The sequence below is a fragment of the Phodopus roborovskii genome, unplaced genomic scaffold, assembly GCF_943737965.1.
Source record: "Phodopus roborovskii unplaced genomic scaffold, PHOROB, whole genome shotgun sequence".
Lineage (NCBI taxonomy): Eukaryota > Metazoa > Chordata > Mammalia > Rodentia > Cricetidae > Phodopus > Phodopus roborovskii.
The window spans coordinates 23,442,853-23,470,088 of record NW_026125295.1 but is presented as its reverse complement, the minus strand read 5'-3'; the positions used below and the strand labels follow the sequence as shown (position 1 = coordinate 23,470,088).

The window sequence follows — 27,236 nt, the reverse complement described above, 5'->3', positions numbered from 1 at the left end:
TTCCTGTAGATCCTTAAACACACTCAGCAAGGGTCATCTTCACCCAGCTTAGATGGGCAAAGCTACCCACTAAACATGCAGAGTAATGAGTGAGGAGGAATGGCTGCTGTGGTGGTTCCTACGTTCTGGTGTGGCTGGAACAAAGCAGTACTTAACAGAGACATCTGGGCTAGAATTACAACTTCATTACCACTGTGTCCTGGGCAAACTATATAATCCAGTTTAACCTCACTCTCTCCTATAAAATAGAGATAATAATGATGCCTATTTCAGAGAATCATTGCAAAACATAAATGACACAGTGTTTGTCATATAGTGTGTAGTATAGAGTAACAATAAGACTTGGACAATTTGCTGTTCTGCTGTGTGCAGGTTGTTTTCCGTATGAGGATACAAGACCAAGGGGACATATGGGGGCTGAAATAGACCTTTCTCATCGCTTGCTAAGCCGTGTGCAGTGGAGTGGGACAGTGTCCATCTGTAATAAGAAACACCTGTCTCCAATCTGTATGGTCACCACTTGGGGTGGCAGCTCTCCTGCCATGATTTTGTATTTCATTGTTTACGTTTCATCTTGTTTTTATACAGCGCTGTCATTAATGCAAGGTCCCAGAAAACATGGAATTTCTATATCCAAAGATTTCTGTCAAGCTGCTTCCTAGCATGATGTTCAAGCAGCTTATTCTGAAATGCCACACTTCTCCTCCCAGTGTTTCCAGCCCTGGTGTACCAGCACCTTCCCAGTTTTATCACTGATAATCCCACACCCTAGGAGAGTCCTTAGCTCCGGGTTTCTAGGATGCTGTGTCTTCCTGAATGCCTTTCCGCCTACTGCAGGAGAATGGGCACTAGTGCCAACAGGACAGGACAGTCCTTAGACATGAATCTAACTTAAGAAAGATTTACCCAGAGTCTTTATGAAGATCCTGGGTAAGGTAGTGCTTGCTGAGGCAGGAAGATTTCCAATTCAAGGACAATCTTGGCTATATAGTGAGATCCTGTTTTATAAAACCAAGAGTACCTGGAGGCCTGAATAAGCTTATTGGTGGGTACTGTCCCAGCTCCTCAGCCCCTCCTTCTTCTTTGTCCCCATGTTAGGCACAGATCCTACACCCCCAGAATGGATTTGATTCATCTAAAACCTAGACCGTCTTTCTTCCCTGGCTTATCTGTTCTAGGGCATCCTGGTTCTGAATTCCTCATAGTCCCCCAAAGAATCCCTTTTAGTTTCTCCTGCAGCTTTCCCACTCACGAGCCTACCTTTGCCCACTCATTACAGAAATGTAGGAAGTTAATGTTGGCACACTCTCTTGATCCAGACCCTCAGAGATGATGTAAGTCACAGGGTTTGGCACAGAACATGAGTAGGAGATGAGAATGGGCTATCCAAATGAAGTTCACTGAGGCTGAACTGCCATAGAGAAAATTTACAAACAGCCTGAGAAATTAAAAGACAAAACAGAAAAACACCTTGTGACAGAGGCCACATAGACAGGCAAGGTTAGAGATCCTGAGAATGAATTGGTGGAGAAGGAAAGAGGGAAATGCAGGAGGAAAGGTCTGGAAGTATTTGTTACACATAAGACAAAAGTCAAGGCAAAGACCTCAAGCACCTGCACAGCAGAAGTCTAGAACATCTTCTCTCTCTCCTGCTAGCATCAATCTTATCCATAGCAAGCATCATCCATGATCTCCTTAGCAGGATAAATATGTCCCACCACCACACACACTCAGGCAAAGGCTTCATGTACTAGGATTTGTGAATGGGTCTGCCACTGGAGCTGAGACCTTCCTCCTCCACTGACAGTCATCAGCAGGCAAGAAAGAGAAATTACAATTATGGAAACGAACAGCTGGGGAGAGCACAATTTGTTTTGTGGAGATGGCCAGCAAGAGTTCCCAAGCATGCCCCCACTCTCATACCAATCCCTGTCAAGGCTGGAAGCTGCCAAGCCAGAAGTTGAAAGAATAAGAAAGAGCAGAGCCAAATCTATGCTTCATCCCACAGTAACAGCACACAGCAGGACTTGCTCTCAAAGCCTGGTTGGTAGGATCCTCCGCCAAAGCTCCCACAGAACAAGGAACAAGGCCTCTGAGTATGGCCACTGTAAAGGGCTTTCCTGGTCCTGGGGGACCACAGGTGGCTCTTCCATTGCCACCTTCTGTAGAGATCACAAATGTCGCCATGGCCAGGCCTTCCATCCTATTTACAGTCTGCTGTTTTCATTATCCCTCAATTGTTTGAATTTTAAAGCAACTTCTCTACTAATCCTGTACACATATGGGAACCTTTAGTTCACAATATTGCAGTGAGGATAAAAACTTGGTCACAGTAAGGAGGCGTGGGGATCTGGGACTTGGGCATGGAGCTCCCCACAGGTGCAGACAGCTGTGGGAATGTGAGTTCCCCGTCTTCCCTGTCTAATATGAAGCCACCATCTGCTGTGAAATCGGCAGCCACAGTTTGTGGCAGCCAAGAACTGGAGGACACAATCTCAAGCTATCCCTGAAAGAACACATCTGTTTTCATTCACACTCTATGAATTAAATCTCAAGACGAAACCCGAGTTATGGAGTTATGCTTATTTAAGAAAGTCATTTCACGCAGTTGACCATGGGAGAATTATTTTCTTAAAACATGAAAATTATTGAAAACAACCTACAGAGTCCCAAATAGAAGAATGACAAAATAAATGTTTTTGTGATACATAGTTATGCTGGTACTAAGCCTGCATAACTCATCAGTTTGTGAAGTAGCTGTGAGCTGTAAAGACCCAGAGACCCAGAAACATAAAAGCTATGATCCCATTCACTTCAAAAAAATGAATTCATGAAGGAATTATATTTTTTTCTAGATAAGGGTTGAATGTTACTTTCTTTTATTGTTCACATACACTCAGACAAACGAATATTTAGTTTATGTCTTCCTGTCTTATTCTAGATTTCAACTTTGTGAGGTTTAAGGAAGTAGCTTCAGTTGTAGACTCTAGACAGATCTGAACCCAGTCCTTTGCATTGTGGGATAAGATCTAACCTGGGTCTGAAGCCAGTTACTACTTAGAGAGGCCAGGGACACACTTCTGGGTGTGCTTTTCAAACCCATGGCCTCCTTTTTATTAATTATTAATGCATGCAAACATTTATGCTGCCAGGACTACATGTTAGAGAGGCATGGGGTAACATAAACTGGAGATGGCCTGAGCTCTGCAGCCATTCCTGAGGACACTAGATGAGAGCAACCCTATGATAAGGTTTATCTACCGCATCCCTTGTGTCCCATCACAAAGTTTGTAATGCTTCTGTAAGCCCCTGAAATGTTATTTTCTTTTAATTTTCTTTGAGGTTGGATTTAAAAAAAAACTCAGTGATTGTTTAAGATGAAAATGCCCAAAATATATAGCAGTAATACCTCCGTAGAAACTGGCCTAACTAAAATATAAGAGTTTGATGTCCTGCTTCACCAGAAGAAGAGACTATCAGATAAAGGAGATGCTGGTGATGATTTGAACTTCCCAAACTATGTGTTTCTTCTTGGAATGATAAGAAAAAATAAAAAGAAGTCATAAGGGAAGAACCTAGCCTGAGATTGACATTTAGCAAGGCTGTGTCTGATGCCTTGCAAACCTTTTAAAGTTGGTAAGGCCGCCTCCAACAATGAACAACTGAGAGTGGAGAGAAGGTGACGCCTGTGACTGGAGAGCCTGGGCTTGGGTAGATGAACTTGAGGAGTTCACAAGGTTTCCTAAAGTCTCATGTTCCCTTACTTGTAAAGCAGAATCATAATAGTTGGCCTTCCATTTCACAGGATGGGGAGAACGAATTGCAATAGACTGAATGACAGGCACATATGGACATATTTGTGCATTTATAATAAAAGGGTGCATGATTTGCAATTCTCTAAAAATGTAACCCACAATAGATTATTCCACAAGGATAAACTATGGGTAGAATGTTGGAACATTTATTCCCAGATAGCTGATATTTATTTATGGAGTTGCACGCAGTCTTCAAACTATATAATTTAGCTGGCTGTTCCCACACCACCATGCCACCCAGGAATCAAAACAACAGTCTGATTGAGTGACTGTATCAAGCCTTAGACCTGACCCTAGAGTTATAGTTCTCCTTTCTTTTATCATCACCACCCCAGATTATAATTGCACCATTGTAATCAACCAAAAAGGAAGCAAGCACTTGTGGCTTATTGATGATAACAAGAATCACAATTACTCTGATGACTCTCATTATTACCACTGCTATGACTAACACAACTATGATTTATTGGGCACTTTCTGGCTGCCAGACAGGGCTCTAGGCACTTTTCATTAATATCTAATTATAACCACATATTAATCCCAGGAGTAGGTACTGTGAATGCTTCCATTATAAACATTCCCTTGGAAGAGTTTAGTAACAACTCTGAGATTATAAAGTTACCAAGTGCCTAAATCAAAAACAAACAAACAAACAAACAAACAAACAAACAAAAAAAAAAACATGTGTCTGCCGAGGGACTTAAGCCAGCAAAAATAGACAAATGCAGCTGATTTCCCTCTTTGGTGGAATCTAAAGAATGCTGATATCAGATGCAGAGAATAAAACGGTGGTCCTGGAGGCTGGAGTGGCTGAGGGGATTTTGGTTGGAGGATACACAATTGCAGTATAATTGAAATGGTACATTAAGAGGTCTACTGTAGAGAAAGGTGACTATGGCTTGTCATGAGATATTATATTCTGGGAGAAAGGCTAGATGTGATAGCCCATCACTAAAAGATGACAACTATGTGTCCTAGTTTCTTTTCTGTTTCCATAATAAAGTACTCTGACAAAAGCAATTTAAAGGATAGAGAGCTTATTTTCACCCACAGTTCCAGGCTAACAGTCCATCTTGCACTGAGATCACAGTGGCAGGAGCTTGAGACAGCTGGCTGTCCACATGGCATCTGTAGTCAGGAAACAGAGCAAACAGTGCACTATGTGCTCGTAAGCTCCCTCTGCTTTAAATTCAGTTCACCCTCCTGCCTCAGTTACCTCATAGGCATGCTAAGGGGACCATCTATTTGGTAATTCTCACTTTGGTCAATTTGACAACACTAACTACCACACTAAGGGAGGTAATACATTTGTCACTTACTTAGATTTAAATATTATCCATTATACTGATATGATTTTAAACATAATATTTTGTATATTTTAAAGCACACAATGATGTCCATCAACCTAAAAATAATAAAAATAATTAATGCTATGATCTCTACCTTCTGTATTTACTATGAGATATTATGGCCAAATGAACCCTTGACGGTCTAATAGGCTCCTATTGAGCCCTAGGAGGGAGCAGGAACCTAGGACTGGCCCACAGATAGGGAAGAAGGTGATGGGCAGACACTGAACTGAAGAAGGGAAATGGAGTTAAGGATGAAAGAAAGAGCAGTCCTTGCCATAGTCAGCATTGTAACCAGCTAATCAAACCAGGTCAAATCATATTGCAGACAATTTTCTGGGCAGCCTTCAGAGACTCACCCAGCCCACAAAGCCGGCCAATTATACCTGATCATCCTCTGCAGCTCTGCCCTTACAAGAGACAAGTCCTGACCAGCCCAATGGAGACAAATGAAGAGTAGTTCTATTATCTTTGAAAGGCCAGCTAATTCCCCTCAAATGTAAAAGTCTTCACAGTTTCCAAACAGGCCTCAGTGGAGCCCATGTAGAAATTAATAAGTTCATAGTGCACCCAGCTTGCTTTCATTATCATTTTTTTTTGTCTTGCAATGGACAGGGTTTTCATTATTACCTGAGTTTTCTGTGTCTGCTTCTTTAAGAAGGTCAAGTCTACTGAGCTCAGACTCTGAGTTGAGAAGTGAGCCAAGAAAGTTTAATAGAACTAGCTGAAGTCTTATCGAGGTGTTGTTGCTCAAATGAGATCACAGGGACAGGGAAATCAGAGTGTTCTGCAGGAGACAGGCTCCTACCCCTGCCTCAAGTTCACCTGGAATACAGGGCAAGTTGCTTTGCCTCAATGCCGACCAGACAGGTCCTCTATGACATGAGCAGGTATAAAAGCCTGGAGATGAAAACTTCAATTCATTCAACACCCACCATATTTTATTTGGAATGTGTGACACACACATTCTTTAAATTTCTTCCACACAAAAATCTGGGACAGCCTGCATCATTCACAGATGACGTTATTAAAGATAATGCCACCAGCTATTCTGCCACACTGTCACCAAATAACCATTAGAGGGATAATATGAGAGCCAAGGGAGGAGGATGGTGTGAATAGGAATACAGAGTCACACATTTACTTTCAGGAAAGCCATCTGATGTGTTTCAGGAGCTTGGAAATGTTTGACCAATAAATCGTACTATAAAAAAAAAATCTACCAGTAGACACAGGAAGGCAAATGTGTTATAACAAAATAAAAATGAAAATAGATACAATAATTGGAAAAAGGAAACTCTAGAACACTCATTAGGATATTGATAGTGTTAATGTTATTTAAAAGATAACACTAACATTCAATTCTAATATTAGATGCCAGACATGACAGTAATTTTTAACAAGGAATGGAAACATGACTGAAAGGAATTACATTGCAATGCTAAGAGTCTCCATAGGTTTGTGTGTCCACTTCACAGGGCTTCCCATGCTTTCTACAACCAATGCTCATCTTTTTGTTTAAATGATCATTGTTTATAATAGCATATAATTCTAAATTACTTTCAAATGAAATTTTTATGGAATAACTTTTTTTTAGAAGAAAAAAAAAAAAAACCCTAAAAGGTAGGAGAAGTTAAGAGAAATAAAGTAGAAAGAAATGACTTAAAGGGAATGGTCTTTCATAGAGCATAGCTCAGTTCACCCACTAGACAGGAAGCAAAGACACAGGAGAAGAGTAGGAAGTAAATATGCAGAGAGAAGGCAGGGAAAAGTGACCCCTAATTCAGGAGTGCTTGATAAGCGCGACCAAAAGCTCCGGTTGACGTGCAGGGTGATGAAGCTAGCAGATATAAATTTTTCAATTTTATGAGAATGATAGGGATCTGAAATAAATCTTCAGTATTTTCTTTTTAAGATAAATGTTTTAAAATAAATGCCTGTAGCTGGATGGATGGCTAGTGTCTCTGTCCTGTCTTACAGCTGGCCATAAATAATACTGAGAAAAATAGCTTTGGCCATAGTAAAAAGCACCTTTATTTTTTACTCTTAAGAACTTGGCAGATTATATTTTGATGCATTAAAGCTAGATTTTTTTTAAGGCAGCTGCAAAAATAACAGGTGGAGTATAGAAATTGCCTCTGGATGGAAATAGCTACTCAGGGCTTGGCTGAGAGGAAAATCTTAGTTTCAAAACATGCCAGAACAACTGTGAGCAAATGTGATAAAATACAAACTCAAGTTTAAGGCACTTGGAGAGGCTTCAACGTAGAATGCTCGGATGGATTGACAGATAAATGTTTTAATTGTCTGTAAGCCCTAATAACTGAAGGAGCTAAGGAATCTGCTGTGAACAGAAACTCTCAAGTATCAGACTTGCTTGAATTTCAATTTATTGTGTTCTCCCTGTTTGAGAATGGGCCACTTTGCTGTAGACTTCACTTCTTTGCTTACAACCAGATGAAAAGAGGTGTCCATTAGAGGTGGTCGTAGCAAGTAGTTAGCACATTGCTCATCTTTGAACTCCTCTGTCTCCAGGAACTGGGATGACTGAAGGGAACCCTGTTATTTCCTTGGAATTGGCCAGCAGTTCACCCTGTTGTGCTTGAAAGAGAGGCCAACCAGTAGTAGGGAGGTGAAAGACAAAGTCCTACCTAGTGGGGAGGCCTCTGTACATACACTGTGAGATAAAGGGCTGGGGTGGGGGGAGCTGGGGTTCATCCATGCACGAAAGAAGCAGTCAACCTAGAGTTATGATACAGATTTGTGATCCTAGCACTCAGATGGCTATGGCTAGAGACCATGGGTTAGAGGACAGCCTGGGCTCTATACTGAATTTCAGTCTAGCCCAAATAGACCCTCCTACCAAGAAAGGTAGGGAAGGAAGGAGGAAGGAAATTGTGACAGCTCTCTCTCTCTCTCTCTCTCTCTCTCTCTCTCTCTCTCTCTCTCTCTCTCTCTCTCTGAGATCCCATTAATTGAGATTAATCAGAGTATTATATTTCATGATAAATCTACAGGTTTCATAAATCATATGTTTAAAGCCAAACCAAGAATTCCAAGATTTTCTCATGACCCAAATATATTTTTCTTTTATTTGCTTCAAAAGTCTTATTTCTAAACATTGTTAAAGGTGTTTGTTAACCTCACTTCCACATTACTTATGTCCAGAAGAATGTAAGTTAGATTATTCCTAGGCTGCCAAAGAAGGGCAAGGATGGAAACTCATCTTTTGTAGGAAAGAAAGGAAGAAAGAAAGAAAGAAAGAAAGAAAGAAAGAAAGAAAGAAAGATAGTACAGCTCTCATGTCATGGTATGAGAGCTGTACTTCAAAGTGTCATTTGGTTGGAGAACATTTGGAAGATGTTTTAAGACTTGAAATCCCCAACCTGAAACATCACAGAAATCACAATGAGGTGCCCTTGGTAGTTATCATTTTATATAAAATAAAGACAAAGCCTTGTAAGAGTATAAGAGTCTTCCTCCCTCTGTCAGAATGCTTATGGACTTACCTTCACATAACACTGAGTTTAACCCAGCCCATCACTCCTGTCATCATAATCTTCTATAATGAATAAAAGGCCTTCACAGAGCATCTCTCTTAAAAGTGCAAAAGAGTCATTTTTTTTTCTGCCCAACTAGCTCATAAATGCAGCAGACAAACTGTCAGAAAAAATAGACTTCATCATGGTGCAAACCCCTGCCTGGCACCCATCGATCATAAAGCAATCTTCTAGAAGTCTTGAAAACCTTCATTAAATTTCCTGTCTTTCTCTTGACAGTTATAAAATCCTAACAATATTCCTCGTGATTCAGATACCCTCAGACATCCTTTGTCTAAGGCCTCCTAACCAAGCCATTGCCTATTACCTTGTCTTTACTCATATCCAGAGAAACAAATGGTAGTGTAGTGTCCTACACACACATTTTCTAGGAGGTCAGGGTGAGGCCTTGAAGACAGTGAGAAAACTTCTAGCCAAAAGACACAAAGACATTTGACTTTAAATTCCTCCTCTAAAAGCTACAATCTTGTTGAAGCTCAAGGATAAACTCTCATCTGACCTTCACCAAATAATTTTTGATAGCCTTTTATTTCCATTTTTCTTGCCAATCTACCAAGATATCAGTGGTTCCACATTTTATCATGTCTGTGGGCCACCTCTCCAGGAGCAAAATTCCCCCAAGGAGTTTCACTAGTCTATCTCTTCAACTCTGGGGATCACTTCAGTAATTTATCACCACTTAGAAGAAGGAAAATGGACATGTGGTACATGTCTTTAATCTTAGCATTTGGAAGGCAGAGACAGAGGCAGGCCGATATCTGTGAGTTCAAGGCCAGCCTGGTCTACATAGCAATTTCCCAGAAAGTCAGATACATAGAGAGGCCCTGCCTCAAAAACAAAACAAATCAAAACCACCAAAAACAAACACAAAAGAAGGAACATGGGTCTTCCACAGGAAGCAATGTGAAGGAAAATAACCATAATGGGATAAAGAGTCCATACTAGCAAAGAGAAGCTGAACACAACATGAAAAGCGCAGGGTGTCTGAACACATGGTGGCGACAACAGCTTATACGTCCTAGCTGGGCTTAGTGGAGGTTTTACATCAGGCCTCCACTAAGAGGAATCCAGCCCAAGCTTACTAAGATATCAGTCATCTTACCTGCAAAAGGCACTGGGGCATCTTTATCCAGGGCTACCAGTGGAGGGTCCAAGATGACTGTGTCATTGTTCTCAGTAATGACTCCATGATACGATGTCTCAATCCACGGCTTGTGTTTATTGACTAGAAAAGCAACACAAAACAAAACTATCATGTGAGTAATTTATCTGTAATAGAACTATTAATGTTTTATATTTTCCCCATCATGGACTCAGATAAAACTTTTAGGTCATAAAACACATTAGTCCACTTGATAGGGAGAAAAGTTTCAGAGATGTGCACTGGCAGCCTAATGACACACACAGGCCCACATAAGATGAGGGACAACATCAGTATAGACAGATACTATTGAGTGTTAAAGCTTCTAATGTTACCTATTAATAGATGCTTCTGAGTTAAAAATCCATTATCAGTCAACAAACCATCAGATTATACTGAATTCTGACCTCAACTTAACTGGATTCATCCATAGATGCCATTAGTAGGTTAACACATGAATATGTAAAACATATGTGCACAAGTTAATATATATATATATATAATACATATATATGCATATATATATGTCAATATGCAACAAACACTGAGTATTTTCTGACCATTTAAAGACTATTCAAATTGTCCAAAATATATATAAATTAAAATTTCTCTTCAATAATTTGACTAGCACAAATCATATATCATCTATTGAACAAGTGATATACTTAAACATATATCTGATATACAACATATTTAATGTCAGTACACTTAAAAGGTAGATTGGAGTTTACCTAAATAGTTATCTGTATTTAGAAAGAAAGTCTTTACAGAAGTAATCTATTTAAAATGGGGCTACTGGAGTAGATTTTCAATGATCATGACTGGAGTACATATTAAAAATGGGACATTTTCATGCAGAGACAGCCAAGCACTCAAGAAACACCACATGAAAGACTAGAGAAGGCCTGGGAAATAACTCCTTTGGTAAAATGCTTACTGTATGAGCATTAAGACTTATTTGATCTGCAGATCTTAGGCAAAATGCTAGGCATGGATGCCTATGCTTATAATCATAGACATGTGGGTCCCTGAGACTTTCTGACTACCCAGCCTACAAGTGAGTACCAGACAACAATTAAAGTCCCAGTGCAAATAAAAAATAAAATAACAATATGGGCAGTACCTGAGGAATGACATTCAAGCTTGACCACTGACCTCATCTTATAGGAGACATGTAGCAGAACCATGAACACACACACACACACACACACACACACACACACACACACACACACACAGTAAAGTTGTGCTTCTACTGGCCACTAGGAACTATCTAGGATGCGAGCTCCAACCTGACCATTCCCCAGAGTACAGATGAAGCATGATCTTTCAGCATCTTTATTTTAAATGTCAAGCATCCAAAAATGTGAAGCAGTATATTTCCATTTTTCTAAAGGTACTTAGTTTATGGGACTATGTAGGAACCCTACCAAGCAATTGTAATACACAAACAAAAACCAACAATGGCTAGAGGCTTAAGATAAGATGTGACAAGATTTTGTATATCACATGTGGACATCTCTGACAAATATTCAACTTCTTCCATTCATCTCCTTGGTGAGTGTTACCTAATTTTTGTTCTGGTTCCCTGTGATGCCACTTGGATATCCATACAGGTATTTTAGCAAATCTTCCAAGACCCTACCCTCTCTAGTCAACACTCCAAGTAAGCATCAAGAGTGGTCTTCAATTGTGGACTTCTTGATCTCTTTTCAATCCCCCATACATATCCTCAGGACTAAGATAGCAAAGCAGATATTTCAAAAGGCAAAATAACAGGTTAAACTGATGTGGCTAACCCTCACACTCTACTCTAGAGATTAAAAATTATGGTCATATATGTTCCCCACAGCAACCTATGAAATGGGGGTGATCATTGTAAAAATAGTAAAGAAAAAACTTCTACAAAGAGTGACATCTAAAAGTAACTGCATGTTTCATAATGGGCAAGAAAAACAAAACTTATAGCACCTCATCATATACCAAAGATACTCACAAAGACACATACACATATATTATTTCATGCATCTAACTCATGCATTGTAAACACTGTTCTCATAGCACAACAGCCATAAGCATCTAAATGAAAGAATCTGTGACTATGCACAAGAGTCCCTCATGTTGGGCCTATTCAATTTATGTCATAGGAGACATGTCACTGGGCCCTCTCCAACGGTTCCTATCCCCTCATATAACCTCTCCTGGTGGCATGAAATTCTGCCCTAGCTTCACGTGCTCTCTAGAGGCACTAAAGTAGACAGTGGGAGACTAGATGAGGGAGATATTTCATCTATGCAACCATGGGGAAGTCTTCACCTGTGTTGATGTGAGACTTTTTTGGTGATAACACTGGGGGTCATACACTACTGTAAATACCCATCACTTATGCTGCTGCAAGTAAGCTCAATAAATTCATTAGTTTGCCAGGTTAGATTTGACTGGAATCATTAACTTGACTTGTCATTGGTGCCTTATCTAGGTGAATAGATGTTTGTTCACAGTTCTCCAGAAAATGTTCCTGAATACTGCATTACTGTGATGTGTTATACAAAAATTGCAGCACCATGAAAGACCAAGGGCTTAGAGAATTACAATTAACTCTATTGCCCATTCCCTTTCCCAATTCATCATTCATGGAAAGTTTATTTAAGAGTTGTCCCAGAATTAGTGGGGAACCACACCCTGAATCAACACCATCCTATTTCTCACCCTTTCTCCAGCAATCACAAATTGAGTGTCAGTCTGCTGGAGCAGGAATATATATGCCCAGCAGGTCTCTAGTCTCAGCCCCTGGGATCCATTTTTGCTGATTGAATCCTGCTCAGGGCAGAGAGCCGCTCTGCCCACTCCAGGTATGCATGGGGCAGCAAGCCCATCCATTCTTATGTTTTGTCATTCAGACCTGCACTTCATTATGGACTCTGTAAGAATTACAGTCATCCTGGGCTGTCCCTATCCTCCTTTGCTCTTTTATTAGCCATCAACACGAATGCAATGTAAATAATTTGCAGCTGTTGGGAGAAACAATTAATCTCCTTTCTCCTTAATTAAACCTAGGGGGCTATTCATTAGAAATGTGTACAGAGCAGACACCAGCAACTCAGCTTGAGTATCTGATCCATTGTGCCACCCAGCTTAATGCAGGCAACATTCATGGTTTCAACTCTGGCTTAGTCACTTCTGGGTGGTATTAGGTGAGTCAAGAAGCATCTCGGAGTTTCAATGCTTTCAATAACAAGATACAGGTGATGATGTCACACAGCTGTCTTGCCACTCAAATATCCTGTGCTGGGTCCACAACCTCTGTCTTTTCTTTATTCTCTCTGAGCAGCCATAGTGATAGTGTTTGCATGAAAGAGGTCTTATAGAAAATTTTAAAGCATAGGCTGCTCCCTCATCAGTGAAGATTGATTTCCTTCTACAACATACTTGGCCCCTTTTATTCCTGTCACTGCTGCAGTTAGTCAAGTGCTTACTTCATTTTAGGTACTTCCTACAAATGGGTTCTATAATCCCCCTTTACATGCATTTATTTATTTTGTATATATACACATGTGGGCATGCATGTGTCATGGTACATTGAGTATGTCAAAGCACAATAGAGCGAGAATTGTTCCACTGCCTGAGTTGTGTGGATAAACGCAGGTTCTCATGAGTGGTGGCAAGCATCTTTTCCTACTGAGTCACCTCACCAGCCAGGGTTCATTAATCCTCATACCAATTACAGTGCTAAGATTGTGGTTCTGGTTTTCACAGGAGAGGAGCTGAGGCTCAAGAGGGTGTAACTGTCCCATTAGGAAAATAAGAATGCGATCATGTCTGGAGTTGTCTTACTTAAAACATTTTTTTTTGGGTTTTTGAGGAATGTTTTCATTTGGTACATGAACAAGAACATATCTATGCTTTGTCTGTGGAAAAAAAATATTTGGGGTTGTAGATCAATACCTTAAATGTACATTTTTAACCACAGTGTGGTGGTTTGGATGAGAATGCTCCCCTTAGGCTCATATGTTTGAATAATTGGTCTAATACTACTATTAATAGTAGTATTTATTTATTTATTTATTTATTTATTTATTTATTTATTTGGTTGGTTGGTTTTCCCAGACAGAATTTCTCTGTATTGCTTTGGAGCCTGTCCTGGAATTTGCTGGCGTCGAACCATATAGATCCACCTGCCTCTGCCTCCCAGGCTAGTAGTAGTAATATTATGATAAATAGTAATATAATAATAAATAGTTTTTAGAACTGCTGAAGAAAGATTAGGAGGTGTGTCCTTGTTTGAGGAGGTGTGTCACAGGGGGGGCTGGGCTTTGAAATTTCAAAAAAGTCATGCTGTCCTCTCTCTCCCTCTCTCTCTCTCTCTCTCTCTCTCTCTCTCTCTCTGTGTGTGTGTGTGTGTGTGTGTGTATGTGTGTGTGTGTCCTACGTGATGATAAAGATATAAACTCATGGCTGGGTGGTGGTATCACACACCTTTGATCCCAACACTCAAGAGGCAGAGGCAGGTGGATCTCTGAATTCTAGGCCAGCCTGGTTTACAGAGCGAGTTCTAAGACAGGCAGGGCTACACCGAGAAATCCTGTCTCAAAAAACTATAAGCTCACAGCTGTTTTTGCCACTATCCCTTTGCTTCACTGAAGACTCTGAAAAGGTAAGCCCCAATTAAATACTTTCTTATAAATTGTCTTGGTCATGGTGCCTTATCACAGAAATAGCAAAGTAACTTAAGACAGGTATTGTGAGAGAATTATTTGTGGTCTAGTCCAAGAATAGCAACAATTCCATGGAAATCGAATGGATTTCTTATTCTTTCACTATGTGAATCATGCTTCATTTAAACTTATTAGCATATTGGAAGTAGCCTTCTTTGTAAATTTCTGTTGTATGAACTTAATGATGGTCTTGTGTTTCTATTGAGTAATGAATTGGGACTTCCCAACTACTCAGTTGTGTATAAGCTATTAAATAATTCTATCATTATTCCTTCCCTATTTATAAAATGGAGATGTTTATTTCTCAAGTCTCCCATGAATATTTCAAGAAAGAGTGTAGGTAAATGTAGTATGATTAATATCCAAACATCCATAAACTCCCAAGTCCATTTCATGCTTCCAGATATCTGAAGTTTGGCTTCAGATATCTGGCTTTCAGATATCCAGCCCAGAAATCCTCTCTCTCTCTCTCTCTCTCTCTCTCTCTCTCTCTCTCTCTCTCTCACTCTTTCTCTCTCTCACTCTCTCTTACACACACACACACACACACACACACACACACACCACACATAATGCATAAAACATGGAAAGCATTATGAGCAATGAGTTAAAATGGGGAAGTTTTTGAAAATAAGTTTATAAAAACTTCATTTATGTATACATATACCTATCAAAGTACAATAAGTAGGTTCCTCAATCTGATAAAATGATAAAGGCCACCACCTGACTAAATTAAAAGGAAGCATCCACATGATACAGAGCTCATCCACACACAGAAATTCACGAGCTACTTCCAAATGCTGGCTTCTTGAGAAACTGGAGAACTACCTCTTATCCAGAAGAAACATTAGGTATTGATGCTTGTGGGCTGGCTGTTATTTCTTACCAATTATTCTCCTGTAATGTTTGAGCCTTGACTAAAATACTTTGCCTGTTTGTTTCAAGACACCAAGGCCAGCCAGCTCATGCTTTACTGTATTTAGATGTAACTTCAGATCAGTTTCCCACAGGTGTCCCTGTTTGTTGCACATGTCTTATGGAGGCTGACCCATCACACCCTGTCCCATTAGGTCTGCTTTGGGCCTTTCCTGTCACTTTTCCATGTTTCAGAATCTGGAAAATGCCTGTGTCTTTGCACTTGGTGGTGGGGATAGGGATGGGGTGCCAATGTGATATTTGTGCTCCATTTACTAAGAAATTAGGGCTTACCACCCAATGTGTCTCTAACTAGAGCACGGAACATTTCTCATGGGAGCATGTTATGCTCTTCCCTTTGCTTCTATCTCTGCAAAAGTGTGTTAATGCCCCCACAAGCAGCAGAGCCTTGTGGCTGAGGGTTTATCCTTTGACCTCTTCTCCTTTTATCCTAAAGTTACCTGTCTGGCCACTGTTAGCTCTCAAATATACAGAGCTCTAATACTGATCCCTGTGTAAAACAGTAAACTGTTTGGTTTATAGAAGGCAAAAGCTTTCACAGGGTTAACTATACTGTCAAATATGATATTCTACTGGCTAGCCTGTTGTTTTGCATGCCATAGTTTGCCAAGTTTGCCTTCTTGTGTGATCTTCTGATGGCTGCTCAGGTCATCACTTCCATGAGAAAATGGCAAAGGGCTGGGCTAACTGTAGCTTGACTTTTTTTTTTTTTTTTATACAATGGGGCAAAGACAGCATCTTCAACAAATGGTGCTGGCACAATTGGATGAGGGTGTGTAGAAGACTGCAGATAGACCCATGTCTGTCGCCATGCACAAAACTCAAGTCCAAATGGATCAAAGACCTCAACATCAATCCAGCCACATTGAACCCCTTAGAAGAGAAAGTAGGAGGTACCCTTGAACAAATTGGTATAGGAGACTGCTACTTGAACATAACTCCAGGGGCACAGACACTGAAAGAAACAATTAATAAATGGGACCTCTTCAAACTTAGAAGCTTCTGTAAGGCAAAGGACACAGTTGACAAGACCAAATGGCAGCCCACTGACTGGGAAAAGATTTTCACTAATCCTATATCCGACAAAGGGCTGATCTCCAAAATACACAAAGAACTCGGGAAACTAGTCAACAAAACACCAAATAACCCTATTAAAAATGGGGTACAGAACTGAAGAAAGAATTCTCAATGGAGGAAATCAAAAAGGCTGAAAGACACTTAAGATGCTCCACATCCTTAGCTATCAGGGAAATGCAAATCAAAACAACTTTGAGATACCATCTTACCCCTGCCAGAATGGCTAAAATTAGAAACACCAGTGATGACTTCTGTTGGAGAGGATGTGGAGAAAGTGGAACACTCCTCCACTGCTGGTGGGAGTGCAAACTCATACAGCCATTTTGGAGATCAGTATGGCGGTTCCTCAGGAAAATGGGAATTAGTTTACCACAGGACCCGGCAATCCCCCTCTTAGGCATATACCCAAAGGATGTGAATCCATGCAACAAAGACATCTGTTCAACTATGTTCATAGCAGCACTATTTGTAATAGCAAGAACCTGGAAGCAACCTAGATGCCCCTCAATTGAAGAATGGTTAATGAAGATGTGGCACATCTACACAATGGAATACTACTCTGCAGAAAAAAATAATGATATCTTGAAATTCTCAGGCAAGTGGATGGCACTTGAAGAAACCATCCTGAATGAGGTAACCCAGTCACAAAAAGAGGAACACAGTATATACTCACTCATATATGGATTTTAGACCTAGATCAAATGATCACCAGCCTATAATTCACATCAACAGACGAACTAGGATACAAGGTGTATTCTAAGAGATTCATATAAAGTCCCTCACAGAACTGGGAAGGGACAAGTCCCCCCAGAGCTCAGGTGAAGTGGGGGAGGACAGCCAATGGAGAGAGAAGTAGGAGAAAATGAGGGGGAGGAAAGGAAAACCTGTGTGACCAGGAAGATTGAGCCTGGTTAGAAATGGAAGACAGGAAAGAGAGAGAGACAGAGACAGAGAGAGAGAACATAAAAGAGGGAGCCAATATTGGTTTGAAGATAAAGTTGAACACAAAGAAAGGTCGAGAGAACTACAAGACTGCTCCCAACTAACAATCTCAGCTTCGGTGGAAAGGCTATCATAAATGCCCTTCCCGGAGAGTGAGTTCAACAACTAACTTCTCCATGGAGCCCTCAACTAATGCCTGTAGCTTGACAGTTTTAAGGCCCAGAAACTACAGTTTGGAAATTAGCACATCTCAGTGTTGTTTCTCTGGCTGATACTCATGCAATGATTAAAGTTTGGGGGGAACTGGGAAGTCATTAAAATCAGAGAAGCCAATATTTCAGAAGACGTAGGATTAAGGAGTTGTCCTAGGGTGGAAGGCTGCACCCACTAGAGCTGTAGAGCTAGAGAAGCTGGCTGTCCACTCTTGCTTCCCAGCGCTATCCCCCAGCTCTCCAGCCCAGTTACCCAGAGCCCTCTTTGATACACATCAGCCTGATGTGGATAAACGCAGAGTCTATCAGTTCTTCCTAAAACCACTATCTTTTTCTTTAAATGCTTTGAGTGGGTGTCTATTCTTGCAATTATTCCTAACTACAATAAATACTATCATTTTAAAAAAAAGTATTTATTGCCTTCTTCAGAGTACAGTTGGGGCTCCTGTCTAGACAAGACTATTTCTACATTTTTAGGCCTGGGCTCCTTCACCAGCTTCCCTCAGAAATCTGGTGTGCTCATTTCATGCTATCTGTGTGCATTCATTTCTCCCTCTCCTGGCATCCCTACCTTTCATTCTGCCTTTTCATCCTTCCAGATTAAGTCAAGCTCTATATGCCCCATTGAACTCTGCACATCCATATCTCCCTCTACTGCTTACTCTCATGACTAATGCATATTCATTATTTCCTTTGCTGTCATTCTTCTCCATGAATAGTATTAACCCTCAAGGATAAGCAGCATCTAGGAACTGAGCATACCTGTTGTTACTAACAGTTCCCAGGATATTATAAACCATTAGTCAATGAAATAGGCACACCTTTACCTTCAAGATACCTCCAAACTGGTAAATCAGCAATATGTGATTACAGTAAGTGGGTATCTATCCTTACCCAGATAGAAAGATGTCATATGTTCCACATCTTAGGGTAACCCTTTCACTTAATGAGAGGTAATGCTCTCTGCTGAAAGTACCAATTAGAAAGTTTTAAATGCAAACCCCATGTGTGTGGCTCATACATGTTAAAATTCAGAAGAAACAAGGCTTATTTACACTGCTATAAATGTGTTGGACATATTGTGAAAAGGATGACTAAGTCATTAATCCTTAACTGCTTGAAAGCAGGCTTTTGCAAAAGGTAGAACTTTTCTTTCCTCCTGTTCTCCCTCCCCATAACCATCCCTCCCTTTCTTCTTTCTACTAACTTATCCACCATTCCTATTGTCTTCCTTCCTTCCATTTTTTCCACTCCTGTCAAAATAATTGTGTAGCATATGAGTACTTTCAAAGTTTTTAACTGAATGTTAGTAATATCAAGATGGGTCACATATCACTGTCCTACATAAACAGTGAGTCAGAAGGAAGGCCATAAGAATTATACATTGGGGTGCTCTGTATTGTGACAACCGTGAGTTTTGAGGTTGTCTCTATACAAGACATTTGGACAAATAACCAAAGTTCATCCTAGATTGAACTTGAGGTAGAGTGAATGTGACAATTAATAGACTCAATGTAATACCAATCAGAATCCCTATGCTCAGAAATAGAAAAACCATCCTACAGTTCACATGGAACCACAAAAGACTCTAGATAGCCAAAGCGACCATAAACAACAAGAATTAAGAAGATTACCTTAACAGATTCCAACCATAGTCATAGCAATAGAAACACAATGGTACTGACATGGAACAAAATAGAAGACACATGAGACTCATTTGCTCAGAAATTAAGGCCAATGATTAACAAAAATTGACCTCATAAAAATTGTAAAATTTCTGTCCAGCAAAAGAAACAATCAAGTTGGTGAAGAGAAGCCCACAAAGTAAGAGGGGACCTTTGCTAGTTTCCAATTTCTAGCACTATATACCAAAAAGAAGGTCTTTGCGGAGTCTTTCAACCCTCCCAGAATTCCACTCTTCTATACACAAAGATGAGTAACTGCAATCCACAGGCTTGTTAGAAGGGTAAAGAATGGTAAATAAGAATCTGGGAAATGATAGGTTCATGGATGTTTATTTGGGAAGAAATCACTTATATACCAGATGCTCTCTGATGGGCTGGAGAGATGGCTCAGCCGTTAAAGGCTAGGCTCACAACCAAAAACCAGATGCTCTCTGTCTCCGACCAGGAAGTAAGAGAAAGAGCTGAAGTCTGGGATGCCAGGTCCCCCCAGGTCATGCCCACACCTGTCACCACACTCCAATGGGTGTAGTCAGTGCAACAGGTGCAGGTGGGGTGAATACCTCACTATAGGAGGGTAATTATCAAAGATGTTAAAATGGGTAATAACACCTCAAAGGTTCCTAAGAAGACCCAAATCCTCAGTCCAAATCAAGTTGCAGAACAGGTCCAGGGTGCCCCAATTAGACACTCCATAATTGACAAGTATTTGTTTGAACAAAAAACCTTGTAATTTGTAGGGCCTGGGAAAATGAGAGTCTCTGAAGACCAGGAGTCATTCAGGAAAAGATGGTATAGAGCAGGAGTTCAGAAGTCTGCATTGTTTTATGCCCCTATTCAGCAGCAGGAACTAGCTCATTTTTCGCACAAAACGTCTTACCTACTGAACAACATTATTGGACTAAAGTGTGCACTAAATTGTTATATCTGTAATTCCCTGAGATTGTTATTACTTCAATATCTCATACTTCACTGCATTTTAAACATTTGAACTTCTAAAACCAGACAGTAACTTACTTTCAAATTTATGCTCCTGAAGATAATTGCCTGAACATCTTCAGTAATTGCCATAATCAGACCAGAACCATCATATACTTAATCAGAAGCTGCTGATCCTGAGGACCTACTGTGTGCCAGGCTAACCAGTTGCCATCTCACCAAATCCACCCAGTTACTTCATGTGAGGGTGGCATTAGCTTCACTTCAGGGACAAGGGTATAGAGAGTCCCGAAGCTTAAGGAATGTGTGCAAGTTCATGGTCCTTTGATGGAAAAGATCAGATTTCCGACCAAGTTGGCCATTCTTCCCCTAGCTGTAGGTCAGTGTACCAGCAGGCATTTGTTACCCTCTCCTGTGGGTAAAGCCTAGAATCAAGTAGTTAGCACTTGTACTAGCACAAGTAGATAACAGAGACAAGACCAAAGCTGCCTGAAGAGCAGTTAGAACCACTTGGGGAAGCAGAAAATTTATTATGTCTAAATCTACATATCTTCCCTTCTGTGACTGTATGTATACAATACAAATACCCATGGGCATTGGGCAATGTATATAATACATAAAGAGTGGAGGAGAGGAAGAGTATGTGTATGTTCGTTCCAGGAATTAACTCATCATAATACAGTTTTAGCATATCTGAAATACATTGGCAGGCTGGTAAGCTGGAAACTCAGGCAAGAGTAAGTGCTACAGTTCTAAGACAAACTTTCACTTTTTCAGGGAAAGGTCAGACATTGCTCTTCTAACGTATGTAATTGAAGGTAATCTCCATGAACGTTAACTAAATGTAGATGTCAACCAGATCTAAATAATTGCATGTTAGCATTCTATATTAGTACTAAAAATGAATAACTAGCCACTATGGCTTAGCCAAGAGGAGTCTGTGAAGTGTCACCTTCCATCTGAGGCAGAGAATTGGATGGGAATCTGTTTTCTTCTTCACCTTAGGTAAAGACATGGAATTTTTGTTTCTGTGCTGGCGAACTAATAAATAAAACCTCTGTGGCTTATGCTATCAACTTTGTTCTAGAAAACAGCAAATGTGCATGATACATTTTTATTGTGAATTCTATCCCATGCCTTAGATGCTGAGGAGTTCACAAAGATGGATGGCAATTATCTGGTATACAGTATATTCACTGAAAAATGCTCACCTGCCTCTCAGTGCTTCAGAAAGAAAACACTGGCAGGGAAATTTCACTTCTTATTAATGGGAGCTCTTATCTGCCATTTTTCCAGTTCTTGGTTCTACCCGAGAAGGGGAAGAATATCAGAGACAGAGAGAGTGGAAAAAAGCACCCCCCCATAGATCATGATATTAAAGCTGAAAGCCCAATGCTCAGAGTCATCCTAATGTTTAGTTCTGAGTACAGCATAGCTGACTAGAAGGTTTCAGTCTCCAAGGCAATGCTTGTGCTCCCACCTTCGCACCTGTGCAGCAAGTGAGCCAGGGACTTGGATGCCCTTCTCTGCAGATGCATCACAAGACTGAGCTTGGATGCCCTTCCCAGCAGGTGCACCAAGAGACTGAGTTAGATCCCTCTTCATGTCTTCCCATTACAGCCTGTTATCTCCAGCATAGTATGGATGGAGTTGCATGTAAATGGCCTTTTGTGTCTCTCCACTATAAGGGGGTAAGGAAGATGCTGGGTGATTTATATCCCAAACTCAGACCCACAGTTCTCAAACATGTTTGTGCATACTTTGGAGAGGTCCATTTGGCCCTTCCTGGAGGTCACAAAATCATAATAATTTTCATAAAATCATTGCAGAGCGCTATCTACTTCCCTTGCTTTAATTCTCTCTGAGGGGATTTCCCCAAGGAGTGTGTTGCTGCTGCAGACTGACTGCAGACACAGGTATGAGAAGCCAGCTGCCTTCCTTAAGGCAGACAGTAATGACATCTGCAACGTTGTAAAACAATGGCACTCTCCAACTCTTTAATTTTTTTGATATAATTTTCAATAAGGAGTATGTTGTTTTACCTGTACCTTGCTTTGTTTTGGTTGTTTTCAAATGACTAAGTGAATGAACATGTTTAACATTTTAAGTTTTAATACCTAAAGTAGTAAAGAGAATTGGTAAAAGCCTGTAACAAAGCAAAGTCTTCTGGGGGTTTGTTAATATAATTTAGGAGCATCAAGCATTCCCAGGGCCAGAAAAGTTGATATAAAGCCTTTCAGAGGATTTTAAAGGAGTACAAACAACTCAGGGGTAGAGAGGGAAGAAGAAAAAGAATGGGAAGTAAAGAGCAACAGGCAAGGAGGAAAGAGGCAGAGAAAGACGGGGAGAAATGTAGTCACCAAGTCTCCCATTGTCAGCCCTTGAATTCCACTTACTGGGGGGTGGGGGGAAGTGGATCATTGTAGTGACTGTAGTTATCAGTTCTGACTGCAAGCTGAACAATGGGCTTTCCATGCAGTTTCTCAGACAGTATGCAGTGGTAGAGCCTCTTAATCTTGGGATTGGAAAGGAGGTCCTTTCCTATATCATATGAACTGGAATGTGTGCAGCAGAGAAGAGTGATTGTCTCAAATCATAGCTCTTACATCTCGTGCATCTTTTGTGGTATTAGAAATAGACACACAAAGTAATGAACTTCATAAGTCATCCCCATTAAAGATATGGAAGCTTAAAAGCATCATGATGAATTTCCAAACTGAATTTGGTTTCTGAGTTTTCTGAGCACTTGTCAGGCAACCACTGCATGTTACGAGAGAAATCACTATGGTAGCAATTTTAAAGGCACTGGAAGCATCCATTTCTCATAGAGGTAAATAGAAGAGGCATCTGTAGAAACTCTCAAGGTCTAAGGGTATCCTTCTCCAAATTGATGTGTGAGACCTCTGTTCTTGCTGATGCTTATCATAGCATCTGCCATGGGGATGGTGTTCCCAGGAATGTGCATTAAAAGATTTCCAATGAGTGACAAGCTCTTCCTGCTAATGTTAATTATCTAAATAAACTTCACCTACAGCGATTCTTCCCAAATGGACAAAATTGTCCTAACCAAGATTTCTGATTTAGAAATGTTTAAGGACAACTATGGGTTGATTACAGAAATTTTAGATTCTATATGCATCAATACCTCTGGAAATAATTAGACAAGGGATCAGGGGGAGCAGAGAAGTTGATGAGTAGAGTAAATGAAAGAAGGTGGTAGATAATGAGCTTAGACCTAGAAAGAGCCTAGCATGGAATAAGAAGAATTCCACGAAATCCCATAGGTTGTAGGAGGAAGTCTAATTCCTAAGTCATAATATTATACACTCATTACAGATTTGGTTTATGAATAAGAAATGTACATTGTCTGCTACAGAACTCACAAAATGTATAAGCAATGACTTGATATAGGATTGAGATAATCCAAGAGTCTTATGAATATGGAACAGTAAATGGAATTATTTACCACAAGGCTCATTTTATTGAGCTTCAGAAAGGTGACTTGCCATTGATGGCATGTCATTATTGTATAGTAATGAAAATGAATATATTAGAAGAAAAGTTATATGTTAATTCTTAGTATGTTTCCTCAAGTCACTTAAAAAAAAAAAAAAGACTGAAGTTCTTAGCAGTGACCTCACTGCAATGAACAGTCAAGGGATGCAATTTGTTTCCCAATGTGTCTTCTATGAAGGATGAGGGTGACATTTCCTGCATGCCCAACTGGCATCTTGTAGAGTTCAGAGGGCTCTTCTAACTCTGTAGTTGGCACCATGCATTAGTCTAGGCCCACAAGGCAGGCACCAATGTGAGATTAAACATGCAAAGATTTTATTGGAGAAAATGCTGTGTGAAAAGAAAATCAAAGAAGTAGTCATGGCAGTCTAGGAGGAAACAAAGCCCTCAGCACCCTAAAGTCAAACGTTGCATGCAGAGGCATACCTTTCTTAGGAGTGAGTCTGCCTGAGCACTTCAAGTATCTTCACCCACAATCACTGGGTGGGAACACACGGGAGGGATGGTCAAGATATTTATTTCACTGCCTATAACTGGAGCCCCCACTCACACTCTGACACAATGGAGTCTGTAAAATACTTCCTAAGGATAGACACAGTACCTAGCCATGTCTTTAGTCCCTTTAACCTGAACTTTAAAAACTATCGTCAAATATCATTCATTTGAAAAAAATGCTCATTGAGAACATGTGATACACAATACCCTGTTCCAAGCATAAGGCAGGGGGAAAAAGAGTCAAACTTGTATTCCCAGAACTGCCTAAGGAAATCTGATTATAATTTACTTATACTAAATTATAATTGCAATATCTTTTAAAAATGTAGACAGAAAATGTTCTCCTCTCATACCCATTGAAAACATAAGTTATCAATCCTCCTGAGCTTGGACATGACCTCAGACCCTTTCTGAATAGGATGTGTCTGGCAGCCTCTACAAATCAATAGTAGCACTTAGGAAAGAGCTCATTTGATGTCATTGTCTTAGTAGCTGGGGACAGTGGGGGTGGGGACTGGATTATGAATAATATGGCACACTCAAATGAAGTTGTCTACGAGGTGAAAGACTATCCCCAGAGGTTTGCAAATAAGTCTGGTTGGGAACAAATAAAAGTATAATTAAGGCTATAAAGTTAGTTAGCTTCCTACTCTTTCTTTTTGGCCCCAACTATCATCAGATATTCAGATATTCATACTTGAGACACTCCGGTCTCATTATAAATGCCTTAGAATTCTATAATTCATATTAGGTTGTCTTGTGCCCATGGGGTTCCTGGATGGAGGAAGCCAGCTAAGAATGGACACATGGTGAGAGTACAACAAATTGGGTTGAGTCATGTTGTCGTGATACTCATTCAGATGGGCCTTTCCAATGCACCAATCACATACAACACTTGGGCACAGTCAGGAAACTCTCAACCCCCAAGGAGAAGAGAAATGCCAGGATGTTTAGACAGCTTTAACAACTGACCTGTTATTTTTTAAAGAAACAAACCCAGATAAGGAATTTTACCATTTTTCAATGGCATTTATCAACATCATTCAAATATTCAGGAAACCTCTCCCTTACCATTGCCATTTGGAAAAAGGAGCATTTTTATTTTAAGTCTTCCCCAGCATTGTTCGTTTCCTCATAGGCACTTCTCAGAAAATGGTCCCCATGTTGCCGGAAATTTCAACACTTTAAGAGGCACTTTTATCTGCCTTTCTTTGGCCATCTGCCCATCCACAGCCATAAGCAAGCTTTGACAGTTCCAATATCAACACAGTAGAATGTACAACTTCCCTTTCTCCTACCTGCCAATGTCCTTATCACCAGCCAAACCATTGCCCCCTTTTTCTCTGCAAGAGCCCCCCAGTGCCTCCTTCTCGCCACTCTTAGCCCCTATCATCCCTTCCACAAAGCTTCTAGGGTGGTCACTTCTACAAAGGAGTCTGATCAAAAATAGTCTCAAGACTGTCCACCACACTGTCCACGTCAAACTTCTGGACTCAAGGCTGACTCACGTCCCACCATTCTTCTTGCCCACTACAGCCTAAGCCACTCTAGTTTCCTCTTCAGCCTGCATATTTACCATACTCAGTCCTACACTGGGCAATTAGCACCCGATGTTTCTCCCTAGATGCTTTTCCCTAGTCACATGGCCAGCTCCTTTCCCTCACTGCCCTCAGCTCAGACCTCAGGTACCTGCTCCTGAAGACCCTATCTGAAGTATTGCCCTGTGGCCCACACAAACTAACCTAACCCATCTGTATTCTTTTTTGTCATAACAATCACATAGGAAATTATCCTTTGTAAGGTTGACTTTTCTATTGCTTGCCTTGACCCTCAGGAATGGAAATTCTAGAAATATGAGTTTTGTCTCTTCTGCCCATCACGATTTATCCAGCACTCAGTGCCTAGGCCATGGTAGGCACCAATAAACATATACCAAGTTAAAGAATGAACTCGCATTCATCAAGGCTATAAGTGAGGTCGAAGTTTCTCTCCATCACTAGTTCTCTTTTGTAGAGCCCTTTTCCTGGCCAGCCAAATCTTCTGGTATCCTCTTCCTCAGCACCCATAGCTTGTCATCACAGGCCTCTGTCATCTATGCCCCTGTGTCACTAAGATATCAGTGTGGCTCATCTAGGATGACCTCTATATCCAGGCTTTCATTTTTTGGTCCTAAAAGAATATGGAAAGTCCAACAATCTTTTATTCTAAAAGAAAGAGACTCTCAAAGGAGGCCAGGGATTAAGAGAACCATTTTGAGAATGGACTCTTTGATCCATCTGTGCCTGTGTTCCTTTATCCCATACATACACAAACACATTGGTACACTCGGACCTCATGGCCAGTCCTAGCTGACACCTACCCAGCCTGGTGGGGAGGAGTTAACCAGGCCCCAACATGGGAGGGGCAGCCCTGTACTTGTTGCTGCTGGGTGGAATGCTAAAGCTCCAAGGTAGTCCTCTTGCCAAGTTTCATCCATAGAAAGGCAGCTCCAGCCCATGTGTAGCTGTCTGGCAGCCTCTTGCATGCTCTGTGCCAAGGGGAGCACTTGTTCTTCCAACCCTCTATCTTTATAATGTAGCACTTTCCCAATGCAGAACAGGGCCAGGAGCAAGCTGAGAAAATGGTACAGGTGGCACACACCAGGACCTTCCCCTTCAATAGTGAATTCTGACACCTTCAACCTTCTTCCGCTAATGTTTAAAACAAGCCCTACACCATGCCCTGGCATACAACTCTTCATCGTATGAACCAGACCTAAGCCTCACCATCTACAGGCTTCCCTAATGGGGAATAGGTTTCCTTTTAGTCCATATGACAATGGATGTTGCCTGAATCTCTGCCTGTCTCCAGAGATTCT

The 27,236-nt window shown here is 40.6% G+C and overlaps 1 protein-coding gene across 1 annotated transcript in view; it reads right to left on the bottom strand.

The window, feature by feature from the left end:
- Nucleotides 1–27,236, bottom strand: part of Clstn2 (calsyntenin 2) — a 556,633-nt gene that overhangs the window by 339,030 nt on the left and 190,367 nt on the right. The window contains exon 2 of the mRNA XM_051206591.1: nucleotides 9,827–9,949. Coding sequence (XP_051062548.1) covers nucleotides 9,827–9,949 — 123 coding nt within the window. The remainder of the gene's footprint in view (nucleotides 1–9,826; nucleotides 9,950–27,236) is intronic.